We start from the raw sequence: 25,601 nt of genomic DNA on the forward strand, positions 1-25,601 counted from the left end.
TTAACGCAGGGTGGCTCTTTTTTGGGGGGGGGGGGGGGGGGGGGGGGGGGGGGGGGGGGGGGGGGGGGGGGGGGCACTAAAGGACACGAAGCATTAAATGAAGGTCCGGCCATGGGATCGACGTAGCGCGAGTGGAAACACGGACATCGAGAGATTGCAGATCGTTAGATCCTCGAAAAGTAAATTTGGATGCCGAAAAGTAAACTCAGACAAAAACTGCATGGGAGGCGAGTTTATTTATCATGCTTAAGTCTCCCATTGTGGTCACAATGTGCGTGCGGGCGAGGTGGATAGGGCATAAGCCTGCGTGTGGGAGGTCATAGGTCCGAATCGCAGGGTGTATGAGGGGCCACACTTATTTGTGAACGACACATCCGCTTTGAGATCCCCGCGGGTTGATCCCACCGCTTTGGCTCCGTGCCCTTTAGTGCTTTGGGGGGGGGGGGGGGGGGGGGGGGGGGGGGTTGGGATGATGAGAGGTATGTACTATGGCCCATGGGAAGTAGGGTGGTAATGAGTGCATACAATCACATGTCATTTTAACACAAAACTGTATTTGTAAATTGAATGGCCTTGACCGTGATGGCAGATGCCCCTTCACCAGGCAATACAGCGTCCGTCTATTGGCTAGCACCCAACTGTAGCGGAGCTGTCAACCCCTTTTCCCTCTCTGTTGCCGAGCCCATGGTTAGGGCATCGCATTCTGTGCATGCGTTAACTTTCCGTCATCGTCATTGCACAATTGCTTGTTAAACCGCCAACTATCGTTGGCATTGTACAGTTTCAGATCGCCGTTTACTCTTCTACTCCTGACTATACAGTTCATGTGAATTTAGGATTTTTCCTGTCAATATTGAAGCATGCAGGTGTCATTGTTCCACTTTTCGGCGGGTCAGAAGGCTGTGCTATGGAGAATCAGGTCATATATTGAGCAGGTGAGTTGGCTTGTTAAAGAGCAGATGGGCAGACCATTTTTTAATAGTATGCTCATGAAAACAGCTGCTTTTCTATTCGTCCTGGGCAGAGCTTGCCCTCTTGCGACCAGCCCAAAATCGTCAGTCACAAGTAGGTCCTAATTGCTGTTGGCAGCTTTCCTGGCATCTCCTGTGGTGAGCCCTTGCATTGGTTGAACTGCATTTTTGTGCTGCTTCTCTGGGATCTAGAGCCGCTCCTTCAGATGCTAAGATCTCTTGAGTAACGATTATGGTGCCTGAAATGATTCATCTCACAAAATAACACAGGCAACAACATTCACAAGAAAGTTAGAGAGGCTGAGCCCGTTGGTTTTCTTCTTTCGCATAATTGGCAGTGAAGCATCTCGATGGCAGAAGTCTCCAGCGGTTCCTCTTTCATCTATATGTCAGCTGATAATGTGAAGGGTCTGATCTTGGCTCTTTCTTCAAGTCTATTCATTGGTGCTAGTTTCATTGTGAAAAAGAAAGGTCTCAAACGGGCTGCGGCTACCAGTGTTAGAGCAGGTGCGTTGTTAAAGCTCAACTCACAAGTAAATTTGAAGCCTAGCGTATCTGCTTGTTTTGAAGTGTTTTATTGTGAGTTTTCTTGTATATTCCTGGGTTTGGTGATGTCGAACAGACTGTTAGGTTTCATGGTTTGATGAGTCTGGCGCAACAGTCCCTCTCTTAACCTTTTTCTGATTTTTTGTCTCTCATTCAGCCTTTAGGCAAAGGTTTGACTTCAAACACTAGCAAGCTTCTATTGTCAATTGGAGAAGGTCCTGTTTATCTGTCAAGTTTCCGGTGCTAGTAAGTAGCAATGGAAAGGTGGTCCTAGATTAGTTAGTTTATTAGCAAGGGCTTGAGGTTCATAACCAGTAGATTTTTGGATTTCAATTCTACTTGGATTTATTGCTCACTGATGTGTGTTTGCTTTAGCACTTTGGAGCATAGTTGAATTTCAATCAATCAAACATGTTGCCCAAAAGAGATTTCATTTTGAAAGGTGCACTAAATCTTTCTTGAGATATGCTGAGGTTGGTTATATGAATGCAGTTATTGGGAGCATTTTTTGGATCTTTAGTATGCTCTCTACTTCAGCTTTCAGGTGCCAAGGCACCTATATGCCAGGCACCGTCAATAGAGAATAGGCAAGATGTAGAGACCACAGTCTCAGTTCTTATGTTCCTTGACTTTACGATGGTCCTTTCCCCTGTGATATAGAGATAGATCTCTTGAATAGGCATGTCTGGTAGAAAGAGAGAGAGTGATGGGTCTGCTATAAAACTCGAATAGGGAGATTCTAGATCTAGTAGAGAGAGAGAGAGAGAGAGAGAGAGAGAGAGAGAGAGAGAAGAGAGAGAGGAGGATTTTTAACGTTGTAGGAAACTACTTTAAGAGACCTTAAAGATCTATCTGACGAGGAGAGTTGAACTCAAGACCTGTTATGCAAGAGGGAAATGGCATAACCAATCTACCACACTTGGGTGATAGAAAGGTTATACCATTTTCCTCTTCTTATTAGCGCACACACACCCACACCCACCCACCCACCCGAGAAGAAGAGAAATTTTAACGTCGTAGGAAACCATCCCAAGAGACCTTAAATATCTATCCGATGAGGGGAGTTGAACTCAAGACTTGTTATTCAAGAGGGAAATGGCATAACCAATACCACACTTGGGTGATGGAAAGGTTATACCATTTTCCTCTTCTTATTAGCGCGCGCGCACACACACTCCCACCCGAGAAGAAGAGAATTTTTAACGTTGTAGGAAACTATCCCAAGAGACCTTAAAACTCTATCGGACGAGGAGGACCTCTTATGAGAGAGAGACCTTCTCATCAAGGATGGTGGGTGTACTTCGATCCTCACTAGGGAGACCCGATTGTTGCGTAGCAAGGGACTCTAGTCTTTGGCATTGCTGAGATTGGCCATCATGGATGTCACATCAGATTGGTGTTTCAGGGTGAGGTTCCACCTGATCAGCAATCGATTGCCCATTGTGTCACAAGACAGGCACCACGTGCCAATAGAAAAGAACAAACTGAACAGACTTTTAGGACTTCAATAACAACTGAACGTAGAGAGAGAGACGACACGACACGGAGTGACAGAATTCCACCTCAGTGAGTATTGGCCCCAAACCTTGGCGCCCCTTTCGGTATTTCTTTATATTGCATCAACACAGTACAAGCCGGTACTCTAGACTCTGCACCTTCTGCAGGAAGCATGCCAGAGAATGAGCCCTTAGCACATATTTAAAGGCCCTTGGCCTATGAAAAGCAGTTTACATGAAAAGCCTTCAAATTCAAAAGCTTCTGGTCCAAAAGCAATGCCAAAAAGCTACCAGCATAAATCACGGAATTCCGTACACCTGCCACGTCAGCAATCAACACAAAAGGCGGAAGTTCATACAGCCTGCTACGTCATCATGTCAATGCAATTTTTGAAAATCTGCCACGTCATCAGTTCGTGCGCAAGCCTGTGTGTGTAGGTCTTGCTTTGTTTTAATTCTTTCTGTCACTTGGGGCCCCATCGGACGGGGTCCCCATAAGTTTGTAGGACTTCTTTTTCTGTTACTTGTTCTTCTTAGGGTTTAGGCCCCTCGGCCGGCATGTGTAAGTTGGCTCCATTCTTCAGGGCTTTGACACGTTAGCAGTTTGTGACATCTCCCCTTCTTGACAGAGAGTAATCGTCCGTGATTACAACATATCTGCAAAACAACTCAAGTTAGCTCAAAAATTTCCGAGGGACATTCCGAGGGACAATCAGTTTGCTCTTTTTGTTAAGGAGTTAGCTTCTCCTTTCGGCTCTTTTGATCAAGGAGTTGACTTCTCCTTTCGTCCAGATCGGAACTCTTGATATTCCGGCGTAGTAAAATTAGCCATCACACCTAGACCACACTGATCTTCCACGAGTGTCTCCATGCACTAAAATTACATACCTAGACAAGCTCATTCAATTAGGAATATTCAGTGGTTGGTACATCACAATGCAATACAAATACTTACATATGCATGTTATAAGACACAACAAACAGCGCTGCTGAGCACTACCTTGAGAGAAACGGTTTGCGGTATGAAGCTACTCAACGACTACCTCGTCACACCCCCCCCCCCCCCCCACCCCCCCCCCCCCCCCCCCCCCCCCCCCCCCCCCCCCCCCGCATGTCACGATTGTGACTATGTTGTAGTATTACATCTACTCCTAGTTGCAGATACGCGAAGTGCTATGCCAAGAAGGACCCCTACGCTTGGATGGTCACACCCCTTCGCCCAAGAGACGTGCCTCTTCACCAAAAGCCACATTCCTTCGACGACTGGTCACACCCCTTCGCTCTACGGGTGTGACTCTTCGCCCAATGGTTGCAGCTCTTCGTCGAAAGGATGTCTCTTTACGTCTAAAGTCATGTCTCTTCACCAGGAGATGTCTTTTCATTTGTGTCTCTTCGTCTCCTATATAAGGAGCCTATTGTACTCAGTTTCATGCAGTCATTCAATCAATCAATCACAGAGTCTTCTGAGTCTTGCTTATGAGTTCAATTGAAGTTTCTTAAGTCTTAATCATGAGTTTAAGTACTTAATTAAGGATTAGTACCTAGAATCCTCACAGTGGTATCAGAGCAATTTTTTTCCTGAGACCCTATGGTTGTGAACCTCTCACCCTTGACGCTACACTCTACCCCTCTCCCGGTGTTGTATGGAATCCGAAGAACGGTGGCTTACGCACACATCTCGACACGAGGTAACTTAATTTACTTCTGTTCCCGTATAATACATACTACAACACACCAGAGACAGCAGCATGGCTGTGTGTACCCGTACCGATCGTGCTCGTGGTGATGCATGGGTTAATGCGAAAGAGTGTGCCCTTTCAAGCGCCAGTGTGTACCTCTTAAGTTGAGTACCCCTCCGTGTGAGAAGCAGAAATTTTGAAACGCTGGCTGAGTGCACCCCTTTGCTGGAGCCTTCTTGCGTCACATCCTCTCCCAAGCGGCACATGCTACAAGCGATGATTCACCAAGCGATAGCTTGCTGGCAGCGCTTGATGTTTTTTTTTCGCTGGCTGAATTGTGCGCTGCTGGATTATTACGCTGGTTCAAAAAGTGCGCAACAGAGGTTATTAACGCTGGCTGGACCTTAAGCTTGAGACTTTAAAAATTTTTTTAAGTTGCCCGCCCGCCCCAAAATTGGGTGGCCGGCCAAAGTGGGTGACTTGGCATTAATTAACCTAGCAGGTAACTTAATGAAATGGAAGCCATCGAAATCTCTCTACGTACGATCACCCTTCCAGCGTTTCTAGCGTAAGAACTCTCCACGATTCAACCCAGCAGCGAACTAGCCCCTAGTGGCCCTCTTCATTGTGGGTTCAGCACAGTCGACAGCCCCAAAGTCACTGGTGATTGACCGCCCATGGTCGCCAGAATGTCTTTGCCTTTACCTTGGTGCCCAGTTTACAGAAAAGCGAAGCCCAGCAAGAACCAACAACTTCTCGGACTTGTTCCCGATGTTTCCGTGTGGTTACCCATACTCCTCTTTCCTAGTAGTTGATGCTACACATAATTGGCAATGGTGCCAAGATGGCGACGACAATATATCACCGAAGATCCGATTGCAGTTATTAAAGAGGAGATGGCAGCAATTTTGTCAAGCCTCGCATCGATTCACACTCTCTTGGATCAGATGCAGCTGCAAACCTCTTCTCGGAGTCACCCAACAGCTTCTCAGACAATACAGGCATCTTCTTCCGATGCTTCAGTGGTCGACCAGAAAGAACCACTCAAACATAAGCCTTCAGAATCGAAATTGTCACCCAAAGCATGGTTTCTCAGAGACAACTAGACGCAAAGTACCTTCGTGCGAGCAGCAAAAGTCTCAGCATGAATATTGTTGGAAATGTTACAGTACTAAGCAACCAACTTCTTATTCAAATCATCAGCAACAAAAGCAGCAATATCAAGCTTCCAAAGGATCACCCACGATATCAAGATGGGCTTACTTAGTGGCACAGATATCCAACCCTAGTCGAGTACTCGGTCGTGAATGCTGCGACACTAGACAAGTTTTCCCTCGCGAGCCATGCCCTATATTTAAGTCTTTCTTGTCTGATGGTGGTAAAGTCGAAGATTTATTGATCCTTTCCTTGTGCAAGAGGATCCTTCAGAGGTCTAAGAGATGACAACTTCCTCAACCTCCCCCTTCTCAATTGGAAGCCTTAATACCCGCTGAGAAAGCTGAAGATTCAAAAGATTCCAGATCTTATGTGACAACGGACAAGCACATAAACCCTTCTATGGCCGTGATTGAGGCATGAAAATTCGCCTCGTCACTACCCTGAAGAATACAATCTTTGTCTCTAAACAGATACCAGATGCTATGGTGGATGATAATTCTTCAAACTTGAAGGCTTCAGTCCTTACCTTCAACGGTGCAAAGGATTAAGCAGATACAGACTCTTGCAACACAACTTCAGTTGTTGCACTTGAATCGTTGGACACAACTTGTTCCACAGATAAACCTTTACAGATGGATATATCTCCAAACACTACTTTGTCTCAGTCTACGACATCCCTTCAAAAGGATGTTACTGTTCCAAACAAACCAATGAAATATCTTACAGATTTACAACCAATGGCCATCACTCAACAGAAAACTCAAGTCAATTTACCAATAATCTCACTCGAAGCAGATACAGATTCAATCTTTTCTTGGACAAAGCTCGAAGTTACAAAAGGCTTCGACAAAGGCACTAATCAAGTTGCAAATGTGATACTCACTTTTCACAAAGATGAGACAAGTTGCAGATATGATCAGTTTTCAATTTGGCAAAATAGTCATGGTCAATAACAGTGTCATGACATGGGACGTCACAGAAAGAGCTTTGGATGCAGAAGCACTACAAAAATATATCTCCTTCTTCCGGAGTTTTCTTCCACTACCCTGGGTTTTATTTAAAGAGGGAGGGAATGTCACGATTGTGACTATGTTGCAGTATTACATCTACTCCTAGTTGCAGATATGCGAAGTGCCATGCTAAGAAGGACCCCTACGCTTGGATGGTCACACCCCTTCGCCCAAGAGACGTGCCTCTTCACCAAAAGCCACACTCCTTCGACGACTGGTCACACCCCTTCGCTCTACGGGTGCGACTCTTCGCCCAATGGTTGCAGCTCTTCGCCGAAAGGATGTGTTTTTACGTCTAAAGTCATGTCTCTTCACTAGGAGATGTGTCTTTTCATTTGTGTCTCTTCGTCTCCTATATAAGGAGCCTATTGTACTCAGTTTCATGCAGTCATTCAATCAATCAATCAATCACAGAGTCTTCTGAGTCCTGCTTATGAGTTCAATTCAAGTTTCTTAAGTCTTAATCATGAGTTTAAGTACTTAATTAAGAACTAGTACCTAGAATCCTCACACCGCAAATAACCTAAAACGGTCCGGGCCATGAGCTCAGAGGACTGTACAACCAAACGCTCCCAGACCGCAGTCTGCGTCGCTTGGAGGTTCAAGCATACAACCAAACTCTCCCCAGGCATCGGTCTGCGTCGTTCGGAGGTTTTCTAGCATAGAACGAAATGCTCCCCAGGCATCGGCCTGTGTTGTTCCGAGGTTTTCAAACATACAACAAAATGCTCCCCAGGCATCGGCCTGCGTCGTTCCGAGGTTCAAACAATACCAAAATAATATTTCTCACTTCTCCACCTGGGAGTACAATCTCCAATGGATGAAACCAGTATTAAAACTAGAGTCAAACAGTTCAAATTGGCACGAAGACAGGTTCAAAACAGATACCATCCATTTCTAATAGATTCCAAACAAGATCACCAAACAAGATCAAACAGAACTCAAACTTAAAAAGCAATCTCGACATCAGTGGAGCTCGAAAAGTCGACTGGCTGTCCATCCTGAAACTTGCACCAAAAATTTGGGTTAGGTTCATTCCATAAGGTTGTAGCCGAGCACAGCATGGTCCAACAGCTCTTGGACAGACAGTGTTTTCTTTGGCGGCGATGGTAGTCCCGAGATAGCAATCGCACTGGACCTCCAAGGTCATCAACTGGTGAAGAGACATCTACTGAGAGATGTCGAGAAATTTCAAGTTATAATCTGTTAGGGTTTCCATGGCAAGCATTTCAGGATACCCCACTCTGCCAGAAGTTGCACTCCGAAGGAAGATGTCAAAAATCATATAACTTCGGGCAAAAATTTTCTTGAAAGCTTGCCAAGTCCTTGGAGTGTGCGGCTTGGTAGTTGTAGACATCAACATCTGCATGGCACTGCTTTGGAGAAAAACGGTGACTTGAAACAAATCTTGGATCCTTCTCTAGTGTTATGCAGACAGAAGGTCCACATGCGGTGTATAACGGAGACTGATTTGGTGAGCGCCTCAACCACTAGTGGGGGGGCAGCGAGCTCTGCGCGGATAATGTCACGTGGTACTGAAGCCTTGGCCCTATTAAGCCGCGAGATCATAGGAGACAAAAGGTTTTTCCATGTTCTTGTCACAAACGGGAGCGCATAACAATATAAAATACATTCGGATAAATAGGATTTATTACTTATTACTGAAGCCAGAGGATATAGAGAGAAATAAATAGAGAGAGGGATAGAGAGTGAGAAGATTGACACAGTACTGGGGACCAGAAGATGGGCTGGTCCCCCCCCCCCCCGTAATAGTATCTTTATTACTGAGGAGAAGTCTATACAAGCACTTGAACCGAACGTATTACCACGTTCGTTCTCGAATAAGACTTGATGGTTCTCGAAAGCCTCAGCTTCCGATTCCTAGGGCAAAACCCTATTCCAAGGAACTTCCGTTCCTTATTCCAATTCCTCGAGAATCAAGGTTCTCGCCTCTGGATCTCACCTTCCAAACTCAGGGCATGGCATCCCTACAACTCTTTTCCAACTCTCTTTCCAGAGTCCTGTTCCCACAAAACAACTCTGCTTTCCTGGACACGAAGTCCTTACTTGGGAATCCCAACTTCCGGATCACAACTCGAGAGACTACCTCTCTCCGATCCGTGGATCTACTTCCCAAACTCGGGTACGAAACCCCTGGGCTGATCTGGCTCTAGTTCCTTAGAGCGCTTTTCTCCTGCAGAGGCTCATACCTTCCTCTGCTCCTACTCCCTCACTAAGAGGAAGTACACCTGCAAACAAATACTCAGAGTTCATAACGTTACCTTCAAAGTCTCGACGCTCGAAACGCAACTCCGTTCTCGAAAAGCAATTCCCCGGAAGAGATCTCTCCATAGAAAATCCTCTCTTCCAATCCTACACACAAAAGAGGTGTGTTCTCGGGTTCCTTCTCGTAAATCAGCCCCATCTACGATGTTTATGGGCTGAAAACAGAGAAAAACAGCAACTTGTCGCGATGGAAACACTCTTCGTAGGCACTTCTTCGCGAGGGAACTCGCGCACTGGGTCTTGGCGACATCTGGTACACTTGGGGCAGCCATGGGCATCACCGCCAACGTCTTCTTTACGGCTGAAATCTGCAGCAACATCTTCTCCTTGCAAAGATTGGTCCTCCCCTCTGAGTAAGGGCATGTGATGCTTTTATAGCTCCTAGCCACGGGCACGAATAGCTGCTCGCGTAGAGATCGTGGCCGTTTTTTTTTTTTTTTCGCTCCTCTGCCAAAAAAAGAGAGAGAGAAAACGCTGGCTGATCTGTTGCCTTATTTATCAGATGGCTGTCCACTTATTAAGTGGGCGGTCGGTCACCTTTAAAAATGGTATGAATCTGTCCAAAAACTCAATAAAACCTTATAAGTTAAAAACAATGCTTTCACAGCACTTCCCAGGCGTCCGTGGATCACATGCACAGTTGCAATGCAGACATAGACTTCCTCGTGAGAAAGCATCTGCTTTCCCGAAAGGCAATCCCGCTTTCTCAAAAAGCATCTGTTTTTCCTCAAAGTTTTCTCTGAACCCATCTTCATTCAAGTGCTTGCTTTTTCCTTGTGCACAATTCTAACACAGTTCGGAATTTCCTCCCTACTATGGATATTCCCTTTCCGATGCACCCGTTACCCACCTTGTGACACTTCAGGAATACCCATCACCTAGTCCTTTTCTACCGAACTTACGGTACAATCTCCTTCGCGATGCTCTATGTCACCCATCTTATGACGCATCAGAGATGTCCGTTCCCGGATGGTCGGATACTTCTTCCCGATGCTCCCTGTCACCCATCCGATGTGACGCATCAGAAGTACCCGTTCCTGGTGGCCTTACAGATATTTCCGTTCTCAGTGCTCCTGTCATTACTTTGAATGACGCACTAGGAATACTCTGTAGTCGGATGTCTCCAGTGAGAAAAACCCTCTCACTTAAAATTCCAATAATTCATTTAGAATTATTTTTCCTTGGTGTTCCAAGCGAGAAAACCCTCTCACTTATAAATCCAATAATTCATTTAGAATTATTTTTCTGTAAGATAAAGCCAATTTAGCAACATCCCTCTCACTTATAAACAATTGTCCTCAATTGTAGAGGTCCAACTGAATTGCCCGGGGAGAAACCGGAAAGATTCCGAATCTTGCTCAATGGTGAGTTGAGCTGGTCCTTTCTCAAAAGAGAACTTAAAAATTAAATTAAACAGAAATTCAAAAATTCAATACTTACCTTACCGGTTCATGTCCTTCCTCTAGTATCTCGAGGATATCTTTCACCAATCATCAAACTTACGAGCCATGTAAGAACTCCGCGCGTCTTTCCAATAGATTGGAAGTTTCCTCATCCGAGAATCTGTTAACTCAATTCCACCTTCTCAATCCCGAGAAGAATAATCCTCCTAGAAATCAATCTAGGTCTATATCCTTGCACATAACCTTGCGCTATTAGTCCTGAGGATATTAAACCTCTTGTGTCCTCCCGCATAGGGCATGTCGAGAGCATTAAGCTCCTGTGAATCTTCCTGTGGCAGACGAAGTGTGCCACCTTACCAAAGTAAGTTCTTATTTCGGGCCTTTGCTTTGGGTAGGCCAATTGTTCTGATCCAAAGTTTCGTTATCCGAGACTCTGTTAACTTGATTCCGTCTTCTCAAATTCGAGAAGAATAATCTTCCTAGAAATCAATCTAGGTATTTGTCCTTGCGCATAATCCTGCGCTGTTAGCCTAGAGGGTATTAAACCTCTTGTGTCCTCCCACATAGGGAATGCCCAAGTCATAGAGCATTAAGCTCGATGTCTTTCTTTCACAAACAGAGTTTGCGATAACATTAAAGAAGGTTCTTGTTTCGGGCTGTCGCTCAACGTAGGCGGACGGTTCCAATCCGAAGATTCCTTGTGCACGGCGGCACTTCCTTCCAATCTTTTCCTCCTACGAGTTATTACCACCAGCAGTGTTTTCCAGACGCCCATTAGAGTCTCTTCCTTACAATATCATAAAAAATGATTCACCTTGCGAGCATCAATGACGCCTTGCAAAATCTCAGGCAGATAGGATTCTAGCCATAGCATTTTCTGAACGTACGTTCAAACCCGGTTCACAATAGAGCGAACCCTCTTTGATTCTTAGGGATGTTCTCCCATTTGTAATTCTTACCATTTTGAAACGGTTGGCGAACTATATTCTTACGAACATAATAGTTCGAATTTATTCCAGCAGCGTGTAAGTGCTACTTGACCCGCTCATGGAGAAACATAATACATATACCGCAACCAAAAGTTGCTCTGTAATGGTAAAAGCACATAGCGTATTCAATGATCAACGACCATCAGAAAACCTCTTCTCCGAAGAGAAACTCATAGAGAGATTCTCGTGTCGGAATATCCTTGTGCGCAAAAAGGATCTCAAGAGAGTATAACAAACTCTCGTCCAGTTCCTTGGCATAGGTCTGCATCTTCGTGTGTTATCCATGTACTCAAAAGTATACATAATTCTTAAGCTGTGTCAAAGTTTCGGTGAACCTGGGAAATTACCTTCCCTTCGTAAGGTCCTTAGAGCGAAGACGCTCAACTTGACGATCCCTTGGCTCGATCTTAGAGCAAAACCCGCTCATCAAATAAGCTAGGATTTTAATCCTTGGATTCCTCAAGCATAGGCCGTAGTCGTCGCTTGTTCCTTCCCTCATAAAGAGAGTGTTCATTCACTTGTGCAAAAAGCACTACCATATCTTCCCTTACCGGGTAGGGGGTGTTGGTTCATAAGCTTAGTGAAAGCTTTTCTTGGTCGAAAGCTCGTATTGGTTCCTTCCTTTCTGTCGTCCTACCTGCAATAGCAGGTAATTTGTTGGTGAACTACCGGATACGAGATCAATTATGGACCTTCCGGATGGTTAAGCAAAGTAGTTCATCGTATAAAACAATGTTCTGACTCAACCCTACTCTCATAAGCACTCAAGAGTGATCAGTCTTGGCTAGACTTATGCAATCCTCGTGTGAAAAAGAAAACGCGCTTTGTAACTTCCTCAAAGACGTAACTTTGATCAGACCTGCCCTCTCACTTGAAGTTTGAGGGTCTTCTATTCAAAAAAACTCAAGAGTTAGATTGAATTCCCTTACTCCAAACTTTCTCCGGATAGCAACGTATCCTTCGAGGAGAGGTAACAAAAATTCATCGTTTCTGTGTTCAATGGTTCCCGTCCCACTGTGGGGATTAGATTCTATGTACACTGAGGTGTACACTTTCAGCTTGTATTGTTGTCTCCACCATCTACTGCAAACTATTTTGCAGATGGGTTTACAAAATTTGGGCAAAAGTCTCGTTAAATTTGTTCATCTTTCCTTCCTTAGAGAGGATCAAGAATGGAGCTACCTTGGCAAGAGTGAACCACTGCTTGCTTTGACTCGCTCGTGTTCCTATTGGGCAAACGGATCCCAATCTTCTTAGATGCCTTCCTCAAAGTGTAAAGGAAAAAAATTTTGTCCGAAAATTCAGGCTTGAATTGAATCCAAGTCTTGTTGTAAGTTCCTTGCAGAGCTTTGGTATACCACCAAGTACTTGCAATCCCCTTGAGGTGTTTGGTCACATGCCTCACCTTCGACGCTTCTCAGAAATTGCCGTCTGCAAAGGCAACTTCAAACTGTCGAATGAAAGCAGTAGCTTTCAGGACATCTTCCCTTCCGTCAAAAGTATCAAACTTGACTGGTCACTGGAGTGTTCCTAGGTCTAGAGACCTTCTTCATATCCTTCTCGGAATGACGGGATTTCATGGCTATAGTTCTGGATTGACGTTCATGGATATTTTCTACATTCTGAAGGATCTCGAGCATTCCGCTCCTTGGATTCTCTAGGTTCTTGAGCATCATGCTCTTGTCGCCTTCTCAAAGAATCCCAAGTCTTGTTTCGACTTCTTGCATAGAGAGAAAAAAAAAAAAATCCAACTCTGTGAGCTTTTCCTGCAGGACTTAGGTTTCCGCCTGCTTACTTCTCTCTTGGCTTGTCATGGCTTCTTCCCATATCTTCCCAGAGTCGTCCTCCTTTACAGAGAAAGAGAGGAGACCATGCTCTGATACCACTGTCACAAACGGGAGCGCATAACAATATAAAATACATTCAGATAAATAGGATTTATTACTTATTACTGAAGCCAGAGGATATAGAGAGAAATAAATAGAGAGAGGGATAGAGAGTGAGAAGATCGACACAGTACTGGGGACCAGAAGATGGGCTGGTCCCCCCCCCGTAATAGTATCTTTATTACTGAGGAGAAGTCTATACAAGCACTTGAACCGAACGTATTACCACGTTCGTTCTAGAATAAGACGATGGTTCCCGGAAGCCTCAGCTTCCGATTCCTAGGGCAAAACCCTATTCCAAGGAACTTCCGTTCCTTATTCCAATTCCTCGAGAATCAAGGTTCTCGCCTCTGGATCTCACCTTCCAGACTCAGGGCATGGCATCCCTACAACTCTTTTCCAATTCTCTTTCCAGAGTCCTCTTCCCACAAAACAACTCTGCTTTCCTGGACACGAAGTCCTTACTTGGGAATCCCAACTTCCGGATCACAACTCGAGAGACTACCTCTCTCCGATCCGTGGATCTACTTCCCAAACTCGGGTACGAAACCCCTGGGCTGATCTGGCTCTAGTTCCTCAGAGCGCTTTTCTCTTGCAGAGGCTCATACCTTCCTCTGCTCCTACTCCCTCACTAAGAGGAAGTACACCTGCAAATAAATACTCAGAGTTCATAACATGAAAATTGTTACCTTCAAAGTCTCGACGCTCGAAACGCAACTCCGTTCTCGAAAAGCAATTCCCCGGAAGAGATCTCTCCATAGAAAATCCTCTCTTCCAATCCTACACACAAAAGAGGTGTGTTCTCGGGTTCCTTCTCGTAAATCAGCCCCATCTACGATGTTTATGGGCTGAAAACAGAGAAAAACAGCAACTTGTCGCGATGGAAACACTCTTCGTAGGCACTTCTTCGCGAGGGAACTCGCGCACTGGGTCTTGGCGACATCTGGTACACTTGGGGTAGCCATGGGCATCACCGGCAACATCTTCTTTACGACGGAAATCTGCAGCAACATCGTCTCCTTGCAAAGATTGGTCCTCCCCTCTAAGTAAGGGCATGTGATGCTTTTATAGCTCCTAGCCACGGACACGAATAGCTGCTCGCGTAGAGATCGTGGCCGGTTTTTTTTTTTCGCTCCTCTGCCAAAAAAAGAGAGAGAGAAAACGTTGGCTGATCTGTTGCCTTATTTATCAGATGGCTGTCCACTTATTAAGTGGGCGGTCGGTCACCTTTAAAAATGGTATGAATCTGTCCAAAAACTCAATAAAACCTTATAAGTTAAAAACAATGCTTTCACAGCACTTCCCAGGCGTCCGTGGATCACATGCACAGTTGCAATGCAGACATAGACTTCCTCGTGAGAAAGCATCTGCTTTCCCGAAAGGCAATCCCGCTTTCTCAAAAAGCATCTGTTTTTCCTCAAAGTTTTCTCTGAACCCATCTTCATTCAAGTGCTTGCTTTTTCCTTGTGCACAATTCTAACACAGTTCGGAATTTCCTCCCGACTATGGATATTCCCTTTCCGATGCACCCGTTACCCACCTTGTGACGCTTCAGGAATACCCATCACCTAGTCCTTTTCTACCGAACTTACGGTACAATCTCCTTCGAGATGCTCTATATCACCCATCCTATGATGCATCAGAGATGTCCGTTCCCGGATGGTCGGATACTTCTTCCCGATGCTCCCTGTCACCCATCCGATGTGACGCATCAGAAGTACCCGTTCCTGGTGGCCTTACAGATATTTCCATTCTCAGTGCTCCTGTCATTACTTTGAATGACGCACTAGGAATACTCTGTACTCGGATGTCTCTAGTGAGAAAAACCCTCTCACTTAAAATTCCAATAATTCATTTAGAATTATTTTTCCTTGGTGTTCCAAGCGAGAAAACCCTCTCACTTATAAATCCAATAATTCATTTAGAATTATTTTTCTGTAAGATAAAGCCAATTTAGCAACAGTTCCCCCATCCATCAGTGTGACCGGACCTCCCGTGATGGTCCAATGAAGGTCCCCTTATCTCAGCTCCAAAGAGCAATGCGGAAGCCACCAAAGTGTCAAAGAGCCAGAGCTTTGTGCGAGGCTTTTGAAATTGAACCGGTGAACACATCCTTTCCAATCTACCCAATGCTGCATATGCTCTGGTCAGTCTAGTCTCCATTGCTCTTGTCAGTGAAAAAGCTGGTCCATTAAAGACCACTTCAAGGTAAGTGTAAGCATCTGTGTACTCACTGTCTCCTGGCTGTATGTGAATGTGGGTGCTGACCTCCTGATCCACTGTGGTGTGGTATTAAACACCATAACCTTGGTTTTACCAAGCTTGACAGACAAACCACTCATGGGAAAACCTATGCAAAGCATCTAGGTGACGTTGCATCCTCTCCGGATAGTCAGAGATCAACACAATATCATCAACATAAAACAATAGTGGAATCCATGTCCTTGCCAGCTCTGTAACTCTATCACCATCTCTCTCAATATAGTCAGAAACCTCATCTACATACATTCCAAATAGTGTAGGAGAGAGCGGGCAGCTCTGCTTCTCTCCGATAGTGGAGTGAACTGAAGTAGATAGCCCCTTTGAAGTGCGCACATGCCCCACTACTGACCTGTATAATGTCATGATCCCTCAAATCAGCTCTGTGGGTACTCCCATCTGCTGTAGTCTGCGCATCAATCTAGCTCTGGGTACTATGTCAAAAGCTTTGCGGAAGTCCACAAAGCTACAATAGATCCGTCTCCCATGTGATACGCCCTCCTCAATAATGGCATTGAGTGTCGGGATGTGGTCAAGAGTAGAAAAACCTCTCTTGAAACCTGTTAGGTGCTTCTCAAGAATGGATGCGTACAACTGTGCCAATGTGTGTCCAATCATGATGGTGTGATAATTGCCATGCTCCATAGGGTCTCTATAGGTACAATAGTAGATAAGCTCCAAGTATCAGGCAAGCCCTCACACATGGCATGGTTGAACATAACTGCTAGAAGCTCTGCGAGCAGATCCCTGGCATGTATAAAATGCTCAGCCACTAAGCCATCATGATCATATGCTCTCCTAGTCATCATCCTATCGATGGCCTTTTTCACCCTCTCAGTGGTGAAAAAAGTACGTGTGTGTGGGCATGGATCAGGGGGGTCGAGAAGGGGCGGTTGTCCAGGAACCATGTACAAAGAACCATGTACAAAGATGATGCGTATCGGTCCCAGGCCTATGTAGAGGTAATTGGGGGGGCGGTTTTCATGGGAGAGTCGCCATGCCTCACGTGAGTCGTGACTCAAGAATAGCTGGTGTAGATCCTGCTCTAGTCGAGCCAAAAATGCCCTCTTCTTCCGCTACACTAGGCGTCAGAAGTCAATCTGTGATTGTCTGTGAGTGATGTCTCCCAAAAGCACCTCCCTTTGAAGTCTGGCTCTTGCCTCGTGGCATTTTTGATCATATCAGCTGCAGGTTGGAAGTGTGGGTATGCCTCTGCTGCTGCGTCATGTAATGTTTGTGTCAGTATAGTAGTTAGCTTCTCAGTGCACAGGCGCCTGTAGATCCCATCTATGTATACAGAGTCCGTCTTCCGTGTGAAGGTGTAGTGAGTAGGGGCTGCTACCCGTGGCCTGTGAGCTATACTAAATTGGGAAGAGATGGTCATCGACACAAGGGCATGATCTATTGCCACACCAAAAGGTTTGGCTCCAACCGTGAGATCCTGGATACTAGAGATGAAGCTCGGTTGTGCCATAACATAATCCATTGTGCTGGCTCCGTGTCTGTGTGGAAAGCATGTAAAACCTCCCGCAGTGGGAAATCTTTGTAGGCCATTCAAGATGGCCAATCCATGTACAATCCCCATGTCTATCAAGTGTCGTCCATACCCAATATACTCCACATCCTGTTATAGTCTAGACAGGCAATCTAGACAGGCCCGTCTCTAGAACATCCAGCTTTCTTAGCACCTCTAAAGTATCATAAAATATTGTTTGGTGATGGGCAGTCCTAGCATTTAAGTCCCCTAAGATGATAATGTCACCATCTCTAGAGAACTCACATATGTCATCATCCAAAATAGAGAAGGGAGACTTTTCTCTGGGTGGTGTGTATACTGACGTACTTGGGGGGAAGTAGCAAATAGCAATGTAAAGATATTTGCATGTCTCTGCTCTCAATCTCACCCACATGTACCTAGCCTGCTCATCCTTGCGGGCTATATGTATCAATGATTGCAACTCCTTCTGAGCCCTGCTCTCTGTGCTCTGATTGTGTGTCACGTGACACATCCAACCCTATGTGTCCGTGGACAAGCTACAGCATGATCAGGGTTGAGTTCAGTCAAGTCAGTCTAGATTAGAAGTGACCTGGCACTTTTGTGAGTCTATTCGTAGACTGTGCATGCCCAGTCACTTAGTGTAGATGCATATCCTCTGGTTGCACAAAACATGATCATAAGCATTCCCATCAGAATCCTTTAGGAGAATTTTCCAGTGATTTTAGCCTATTTTCCCTATTTTTGACATTTTTCACTTGTTATTTTTAAGTGACTTTTGTTGGAAAGTAGGTAGGGCAAATTGAGTAAGTTTGTATATAAGCAAACTTAGACTAGCACTATTTGGTAGCAGAGGCAACAGGAGCCAAGCTTAGCAGGCAACTTCTCAACAAGAACTTGGTGGTCTCCCCTCCAAGCAAAGGACTCAGCACCTTGGCGTTTCCATCAAGGTGGTCATCGCCATACCTCCCAGCCTGGCGTTTTTGCATCATCATCATCATCGCCACAGGAACCCCATCAGATAGCGTTTTTGCAAGAGTTTTCCCTAGCGTTTTTGCAGAGTTTTCAGCCCTCGTCGAACCAGCATTTTCAGCCATCTATAGCAGCGTTTTTCAGCAATAAAGAACCTGCAGTTTCAGCCCTAAAGAAGTGCAGTTTTCAACCCTCAAAGAGTAGCAGATTCAGCCCAGAAAGACGATTAGTTTTCAGCCCTAAACCTGCAGATTTTCAGTGACAAAGACCTACAGAAACAGCCCCCAAAATCAGCGTTTTTGGACTGTAGCAGATTTCAGCCCATAGCGTTTTGGACAGCAGATACTAGATTGCAGATTTCAGTACTTAGGTCGGTCTCGTCATCCCCGTCGTAGTTGTCGACATAGCCTAGACTTGCATCAGTCACATGCATTCACTTTGTACCAGATTGTGCAATCAATAGTAGACCACTCTCGTCGACGAGAGTGGGGCCTTTGGAGGAGGGTTTTACGTCTCTGGTGTCGTATCTCTCTTCTCTCTGAGTCTCATACACTTGCATGCACAGTGTCCATTCACTTTGTTTGTGATCATAGCATTCTCTCATTAAGAACGGAAGGCTCTACCTTCCATAAGAACAAAAGGAACCTTGAGCATAGTTCGGAGCATTCATCTTGAGCAAAGCACAAACATTCATTCCGCTCCACCTAACATCGTGTCTCCTGTCTGTAGGCTGTCTCCCATGTGTATCCATTGACTTGAGGCATAGACTGTCCAAGGGCCTGATGTGTCTCAGTGTCACGTGTACATCTAACCCTATGTGTACGTGGACAAGCTACTTCATGACATGGGTTGAGTTCAGTTAGCTTAGGAAGTGTTTTGGCACTTTTGTGAGTCTATTCGCAGACCGTGCATGTCCAGGCACTTAGAGTAGATGCATATGCACTGGTTGCACACAGCATGACCATTAGATTACAGTCAAAACCCATCAAGAGCATTTTTACAGTGCATAGACCTATTTTTCCTATTTTAGTCATTTTTCACTTATTATTATTAAGTGACTTTTGTTGGGAAACTGGGTAGGGCAATTTTGACAAGCATGTATATAAGAAACCCTAGCGCTAGCACTTTTTGGCAGAAGAGGTAGTAGGGACCAAACATCTAGCAGTGCACCTTCTCAGCAAGGACCCCCCGCCCCCCCCCCCCCCCCCCCTGCCCCGCAACAAACCTAGCGTTCTTGCAGATCTCCGGCGTCATTAGCTTCTCTGCACCAGAGTTTTCAGTTTTCAGCGTATAGACTCCGCACCGCAGCCCCCAAACCTCGCAGATCGCACCTTTCCGCAGCAGATCCTCGCCGCACGGTCAGATCCACCAAAGTTTGCAGATTCAGCCTAGAAAACGCAGATCTCAGCATCTGCGTTTTCAGCGCATCGTCATTGCATCGTCGTCGCCGCCGTTGTCACCGACATAGAGTCAGAATTCAGCAGATAGAAATTTGCAGATTTCAGCCATTAGCGTTTTCAGATTTCAGCCCCGTCTCGTCGTCGTCCTCATTGTCGTCGACATCGTCGGCAAGTCCATTGCATTGTAGAGATTTCTGCAAGCAATAGTAGACCACTCCTGCCATAGAGAGTGGAGCCTTCGGAGGAGGGTTTGACAACTTTCTGGTGTCGTATTCTTCTCTCTCTATCTCTTAGTCTCAGTACCTTCATTCACAGTGTTCACCACTTTGTTTGTGTTCATTGCACTCTCTCACTAAAGGAACGGAAGGCTCTCCCTTCCGTAAGTAAAAGGAACCCTTGAGCACAGGTCGGAGCACTCATCTTGAGCAAAGTTCAACATTCACTTTCGCTGCACCTTACATTGGTATCAGAGCTTTGGCAGTGTTCTGTATCACTCATATTTTTTTTGCTTGTTGCGGTCGTACGTAACCCAAGTCCACTTGGGTGTGTTGATTCCTAATTGTGTTTTTGAAGAGTGACAGGAAACCCAAGAAAGAAGGGCTTGCCCAGCCTCTCCTTGTTTCTCTTTTCACTCATTGAGAGCAGACAATGCACTTAGCGGCTGGCCAATCGACGTGAGGTGGGAAAAAGCAACCTTGGTGTGAGCGCAAGGCCGCCAAGGGGTGCGCCCGTAGAAAAGAGAAGAGCTCGGGTAAGAGAAGATCCTTCTCTAACACAAATTGCAAGCTAAAGAAGAACCTCAAGACTCCAGAACCTCAAGACTCAAGAATCCAAGAACCCAAGACCCACAAGAACCCAAGTTCCTCGTGAACTTAAGAACCCAAGACTTCAGTGTATGGTCATCACCCAAAGCGGAATGGATACTTCGCATGGAGGTGATGAGCATGGGAGAGGCGAAGAAGAATTTTCCCTACCAGGAGGTGTTTCCGACCCTCCCCCTTCCCCATCTATGCCAAGGATTGCACTAACTCCTATGGAGGCTTTCGACAAGATGATGATGGACAGGAAGTCTAAACGCGAAGCAAGAAAGGCAGAATTGGCTCGTGAACGTGAAGAAAGAAAAGCAAAACGGGATCGCGCGACGCGAGGACAAAGAAAGAATGGCAACCATAGAGCGTGTGCGCGAGCAAGCGCGCTTGGGGGCCGAAGAAAGAATGGCAGCCCTAGAGCGTGAGCACGAGGAGCAAGCGCGCTTGGCGACCGAAGACAGAAGGGTAGCCTTGGAGCGTGAGCGTGAGCAAGCGCACTTGGCGGTCGAAGGTAGACAAGCACAAAGAGACCAACACATGCAAGAGTTGGTCCTACTATTTTCTAATGTGCAGGCGTAGATTGAACAGAATCAGGGAACAGAGACTCTCTCAATCTCTTCTTTTCCAAAGCACGACACACATGATTTGCATGATAATGATAAGCATAATGATTTGCATGATCAAGATAAGCATGATGATTTGCATGATCAAGATGTGATTATTCACAAGCATGATGATTTGCATGATCAAGATGTGATTATTCACGAGCATGATGATTTGCAAGAAAAAGATGTGATTGTTCACAAGGACGATGGTTTAGTTGATACTTTGTCTAGTGAAGCTAACCTCATTGCAAATTTGATCAATCACGAAGAACCGGTCTTGGCTCTCGAGTCGAGTTCCAAAGAACCCCCACAAGAAGTATTATGTGTTCGAATAATTAGTTAGCACGCATTGTTCGAGTGTTTCATTCGTGATTTTTTTGTTTTTTAGTCACCGTCCTTATGTGATCCCTTTTCATAGGCATGCCATATTGTACGATGAACACGATTCACTCATCAATGAGCATGGATATATGCGGATTACTCATGAAAAGATGAAATGTTTGCACACAAGGAATTCACATTCCATGTCTCTTCCTTGGCATGACACAGTCTCAGAAAGAGCACATAAAGGATTGAGCATCAAGCATCGGCATTTCCATTGTGATTTGCCACAGTTGATAGATTTAGATCAGAAAGACAAGTTTCGAATCCATTGTTTGTGTGTGTTGATGAACGGTTTGGCACTCTGTCTCTATGTTCATCTACATTGCATGCACAGTCTTTAGAGAAGACTAGAATTTTTCTTGTCACTTTACATGGAATGAGTATGTTCATGTTTTTGTGTTGGAAGTGGTTTCAGGAATTTTCATCCTTGGGGATTCTTGAATTGGACGCATGACCATAGACGAAGTTGACGCATTGAAGGAGCCACAAATGACTTTGTGTCACTTTCGGCGCGTCCCAAAGAAGCAAGCGTTGTAGACCTTTATGAAGTTCAAGTATCGCATGACCACGCATCAGAGTGGGCCGGCGAAGAGCCCTTCACAGGATTCCAGACGCTGTTGGCGATCTCCCTCGACGCCATACAATTCGGTACCATTACCTCACTTTGAAAAGGAGGGGATGTCACGTGCACATCTAACCCTATGTGTACGTGGACAAGCTACTTCATGACATGGGTTTAGTTTAGTTCAGTTCAATTAGCTTAGGAAGTGTTTTGGCACTTTTGTGAGTCTGTTCGCAGACTGTGCATGTCCAGGGACTTAGAGTAGATGCATATCCTTTGGTTGCACACAGCATGACTATCAGATTACAGTCAGAACCCATCAGGAGCATTTTTACAGTGCATAGACCTATTTTCCCTATTTTAGCCATTTTTCACTTATTATTATTAAGTGACTTTTGTTGGGAAACTGTGTACGGCAATTTTGACAAGCATGTATATAAGAAACCCTAGTGCTAGCACTTTCTGGCAGAAGAGGCAGTAGGGACCAGATATCCAGCAGTGCACCTTCTCAGCAAGCCCCCCCCCCCCCCCCCCCCCCCCCCCCCCCCCCCCCCGGGGCAGCAAACCTAGCGTTTTCAGCCAAGACAAAGCCCAGCGTTTTCAGCATTGCAGATCAGCCAGTGTTTTGCATTTGCAGATCCTCTGGCGACAACAGGAGCCCTAGCGTTTTTGCAGCAAGACACAGATTCAGCCCTAGCGTTTTTGGACAGCATTTTCAGCCTAGCGTTTTTGCAGATCTCAAGTGTCATCGGCTTGTCTGCACAAGCGGTTTCATTTTCAGCGTATAGACTCCGCACTGCAGCCCCCGAACCTCATAGATCTCACCTTTCCGCAGCAGATCCTCGCCGCAAGGTAAGATCCACCGGATTTTGCAGATTCAGCCCGGATAACGCAGATTTCAGCATCTGCGTTTTCAGCGCGTCGTCGTTGCATCGTCGTCATCGCCGTTGTCACCGACATAGAGTTAGAATGCAGCAGATAAAGATTTGCAGATTTCAGCCATTAGCGTTTTCAGATTTCAGCCCGTTTCGTCATCGTGCTCGTTGTTGGCAAGTCCATTGCATTGTAGAGATTTGTGCAATCAATAGTAGACCACTCCCGCCATAGAGAGTGGGGCCTTCGGAGGAGGGTTTGACAACTTTCTGCGTATTCTTCTCTCTCTATCTCTAAGTCTCAGCACCTTCATTGCATTGTAGAGATTTGTGCAATCAATAGTAGACCACTCCCGCCATAGAGAGTGGGGCCTTCGGAGGAGGGTTTACAACTTTTTGCGTATTCTTCTCTCTCTATCTCTAAGTCTCAGCACCTTCATTCACAGTGTTCACCACTTTGTTTGTGTTCATGCACTCTCTCACTAAAGGAACGGAAGGATCTCCCTTCCGTAAGTAAAAGGAACCCTTGAGCCCAGGTTGGAGCACTCATCTTGAGCAAAGTTCAACATTTACTTCGGCTGCACCTTACACTCGGAGTAGAAAGTGATGTATCTCCCAGTAAAACTATCCTCAAAAGCACCCACATCAAGGTGGATAGATCCATTACAATTCCAAGTAGCAACTTTAAGTATGGTCCCATAGGTCTCGCACCGTCATGTGGAGCGTCGCTCCAAAATCATCACTCTTTCATCTCGGTAAAAGGAAATCTTACCTTTTCCTTTGCTGCTCTAATCTCCGGCGTTACCTCCTGCATATGAGCGATCTGCGAGAGGGTAAAGGTCGTCCCCGAGAAAGATGCCCGTCTTCTTAAGAGTTGGTCTCTTCAAAAAGTCTTTCTTCGCTTCCATGGAGGGAAAATGAAGGATGAGTGCCCTTTCTTTCGAGGTTTCCCCATTGCTTTCATTTTTCTTACTACCCAACTCTCCAAGTTCTCGTGTGCATCGGCTCATTAACCCCCATCATAGTCAATGAGTTCTTTTACCTCTTCATCCACATTATCTTTGTCTCTAAGGCCACAAATTCTCACATGTAAAGCGCGCACACGTCTTCTTTGCTCCTCTTCTAGTGTCATATTAGTAATGGTTGGTGTGGGCGTTGTTTCCTTGCCTATTCCTTTCTTGACAACCTCGATCCTTTTTTCGGCCTCATCCGCTTTCTGTTGAGTCTTTGTAATAACGTCTACCCAAGAAGTCGTCATTTCTTTGTTGCTCTTCCCCCTCTTTGATGGCCTGCACTTGCTCTTTAATCGTGTTGAGTTCTTCTATTACTGAGGGTTGCACTTCTCCCTCTGCAAGTGCGTGTTGGGATCACCCCTCGGCAAGCTCCTTCTTGAGTAGCTCAATCTCTTCATCTTGGGTCTTTGCACAGTCTTCGAGTGTGGTTATCTTGCCTTCTTGGACCAGCACACGTTCTTCGAGCATCTTTATTGTGCCCAAGAGGTTGCGGTTGATCTTTTTAATGGTCTCGGTCGATCTTGTTAATGGTCTCGGTCATCTCTTCTTTGCACTTTTGAATGGCATCCTTTAAGGGGTCAGCTTTGTCACTCTGTTTCTTCATGCTTGAAAGCTGCCGAAAGCGAGAGGGAGGGAGGGAGGGAAGGGTCTCACTATGCAGACACGTTCTTCCTCATTATGCATACATGTGTATTGCGCTCCCACAACACGCATATATGCTGATGCCACATCCACTTACATTCTCTGCAATTCTGAATTTCTGCACTTCTGAGGTTACTGAAAATCTGCAGATTTCTGCACTTCTGAATATCTGACAGTCTGGAAATCTGAAAATTTCCTGCCCCTCTGAATTTCTGAAAGTCTGAGAATCTGAAAATTAGCCGCAAGAAGCTAAATCACCAATAATATCTGCAACCTTGTTGCGAGACACAACAGGAAGGCTGCTGGGGACAGCTCTGCAACAGAGGGCACAGCACAGGCTGGCGCGGGCTGGGCTGTTCGACAGCAGTTGCAACCCGTGATGGCGCTGGACAGGGCAGTCTTGTGCAGGTTTTTCAGTCCCAGCAGCGTGCAAGGTTTTGATTTCCAGTAGCACGCAGATTGTGAAGTTCAGCTATGCGCAGGTGTGGCAGGCTTAGCGGTGCGCAAATTGTGAAATTCAGCAGCGCGCAGGTGATGCAGCTCTAGCAGCACACTGATGGTAGGGAGCAGCACAGGCGCTTTAGAGAGAGAGAGAGAGAGAGAGAGAGAGAGAGAGAGAGAGAGAGAGAGAGAGAGAGAGAGAGAGAGAGAGTTGCTGCATACTCTTCGCAGTAAGTGGGGTTCTTCAGCCGGCTCCTCCAGCGTAGCGGAGCAGTGTCGATGTGTCTTTCTCCAAAGATGGGCGAGATCATCAGTTCTTTTCCGTCGAGATCATGGCTACATCACATGGCATTATGCACCCCCACAGTGGTTTCTCTTACATTCATCATATAGGGCACCTTGATGTATATGTAGTTCTCTCCTTGTTAGCCCACTTTTGTACTTCCTTTGGATGATAGGCCGTTGTGCATCTCCAGAGGTCTCTTATGTACACAGAATACAGTCCCTTTTCTGAGAGAGAGAGAGAGAGAGAGAGAGAGAGAGAGAGAGAGAGAGAGAGAGAGAGAGAGAGAGAGAGAGAGAGAGAGAGAGAGAGAGAGAGAAATGAAATGAAATGTTATATTAACGTCTTCAAAAGGCCGGAATGACCTATGAGACCAAACTGATACAAAAGTGGTGAATCTGTTACAATGTCTGGGTACCTTAGTACTAAAGTACTAAGTG

The 25,601-nt window shown here is 45.6% G+C and overlaps 1 protein-coding gene across 3 annotated transcripts in view; it reads left to right on the forward strand.

Annotated features, from left to right (window-relative positions):
• The first annotated feature begins 779 nt into the window (after nt 1-779).
• The window catches only part of LOC147450273 (putative magnesium transporter NIPA4), a 55,393-nt gene continuing 30,571 nt past the window's right edge, over nt 780-25,601 (forward strand). The window contains exons 1-3 of one of the 3 annotated variants that reach the window (XM_086519548.1): nt 780-935; nt 1,025-1,109; nt 1,310-1,478. In XM_086519548.1, coding sequence (XP_086375674.1) covers nt 1,322-1,478 — 157 coding nt within the window. In that variant the 5' untranslated portion in view covers nt 780-935; nt 1,025-1,109; nt 1,310-1,321. Of the gene's footprint in view, nt 1,110-1,241; nt 1,479-25,601 lie in introns of those variants that run through there. The other 2 variants (XM_086519547.1, XM_086519549.1) reach the window with 2 other exon arrangements.

The sequence above is a fragment of the Adiantum capillus-veneris genome, chromosome 9, assembly GCF_014529385.1.
Source record: "Adiantum capillus-veneris isolate H3 chromosome 9, ASM1452938v2, whole genome shotgun sequence".
Lineage (NCBI taxonomy): Eukaryota > Viridiplantae > Streptophyta > Polypodiopsida > Polypodiales > Pteridaceae > Adiantum > Adiantum capillus-veneris.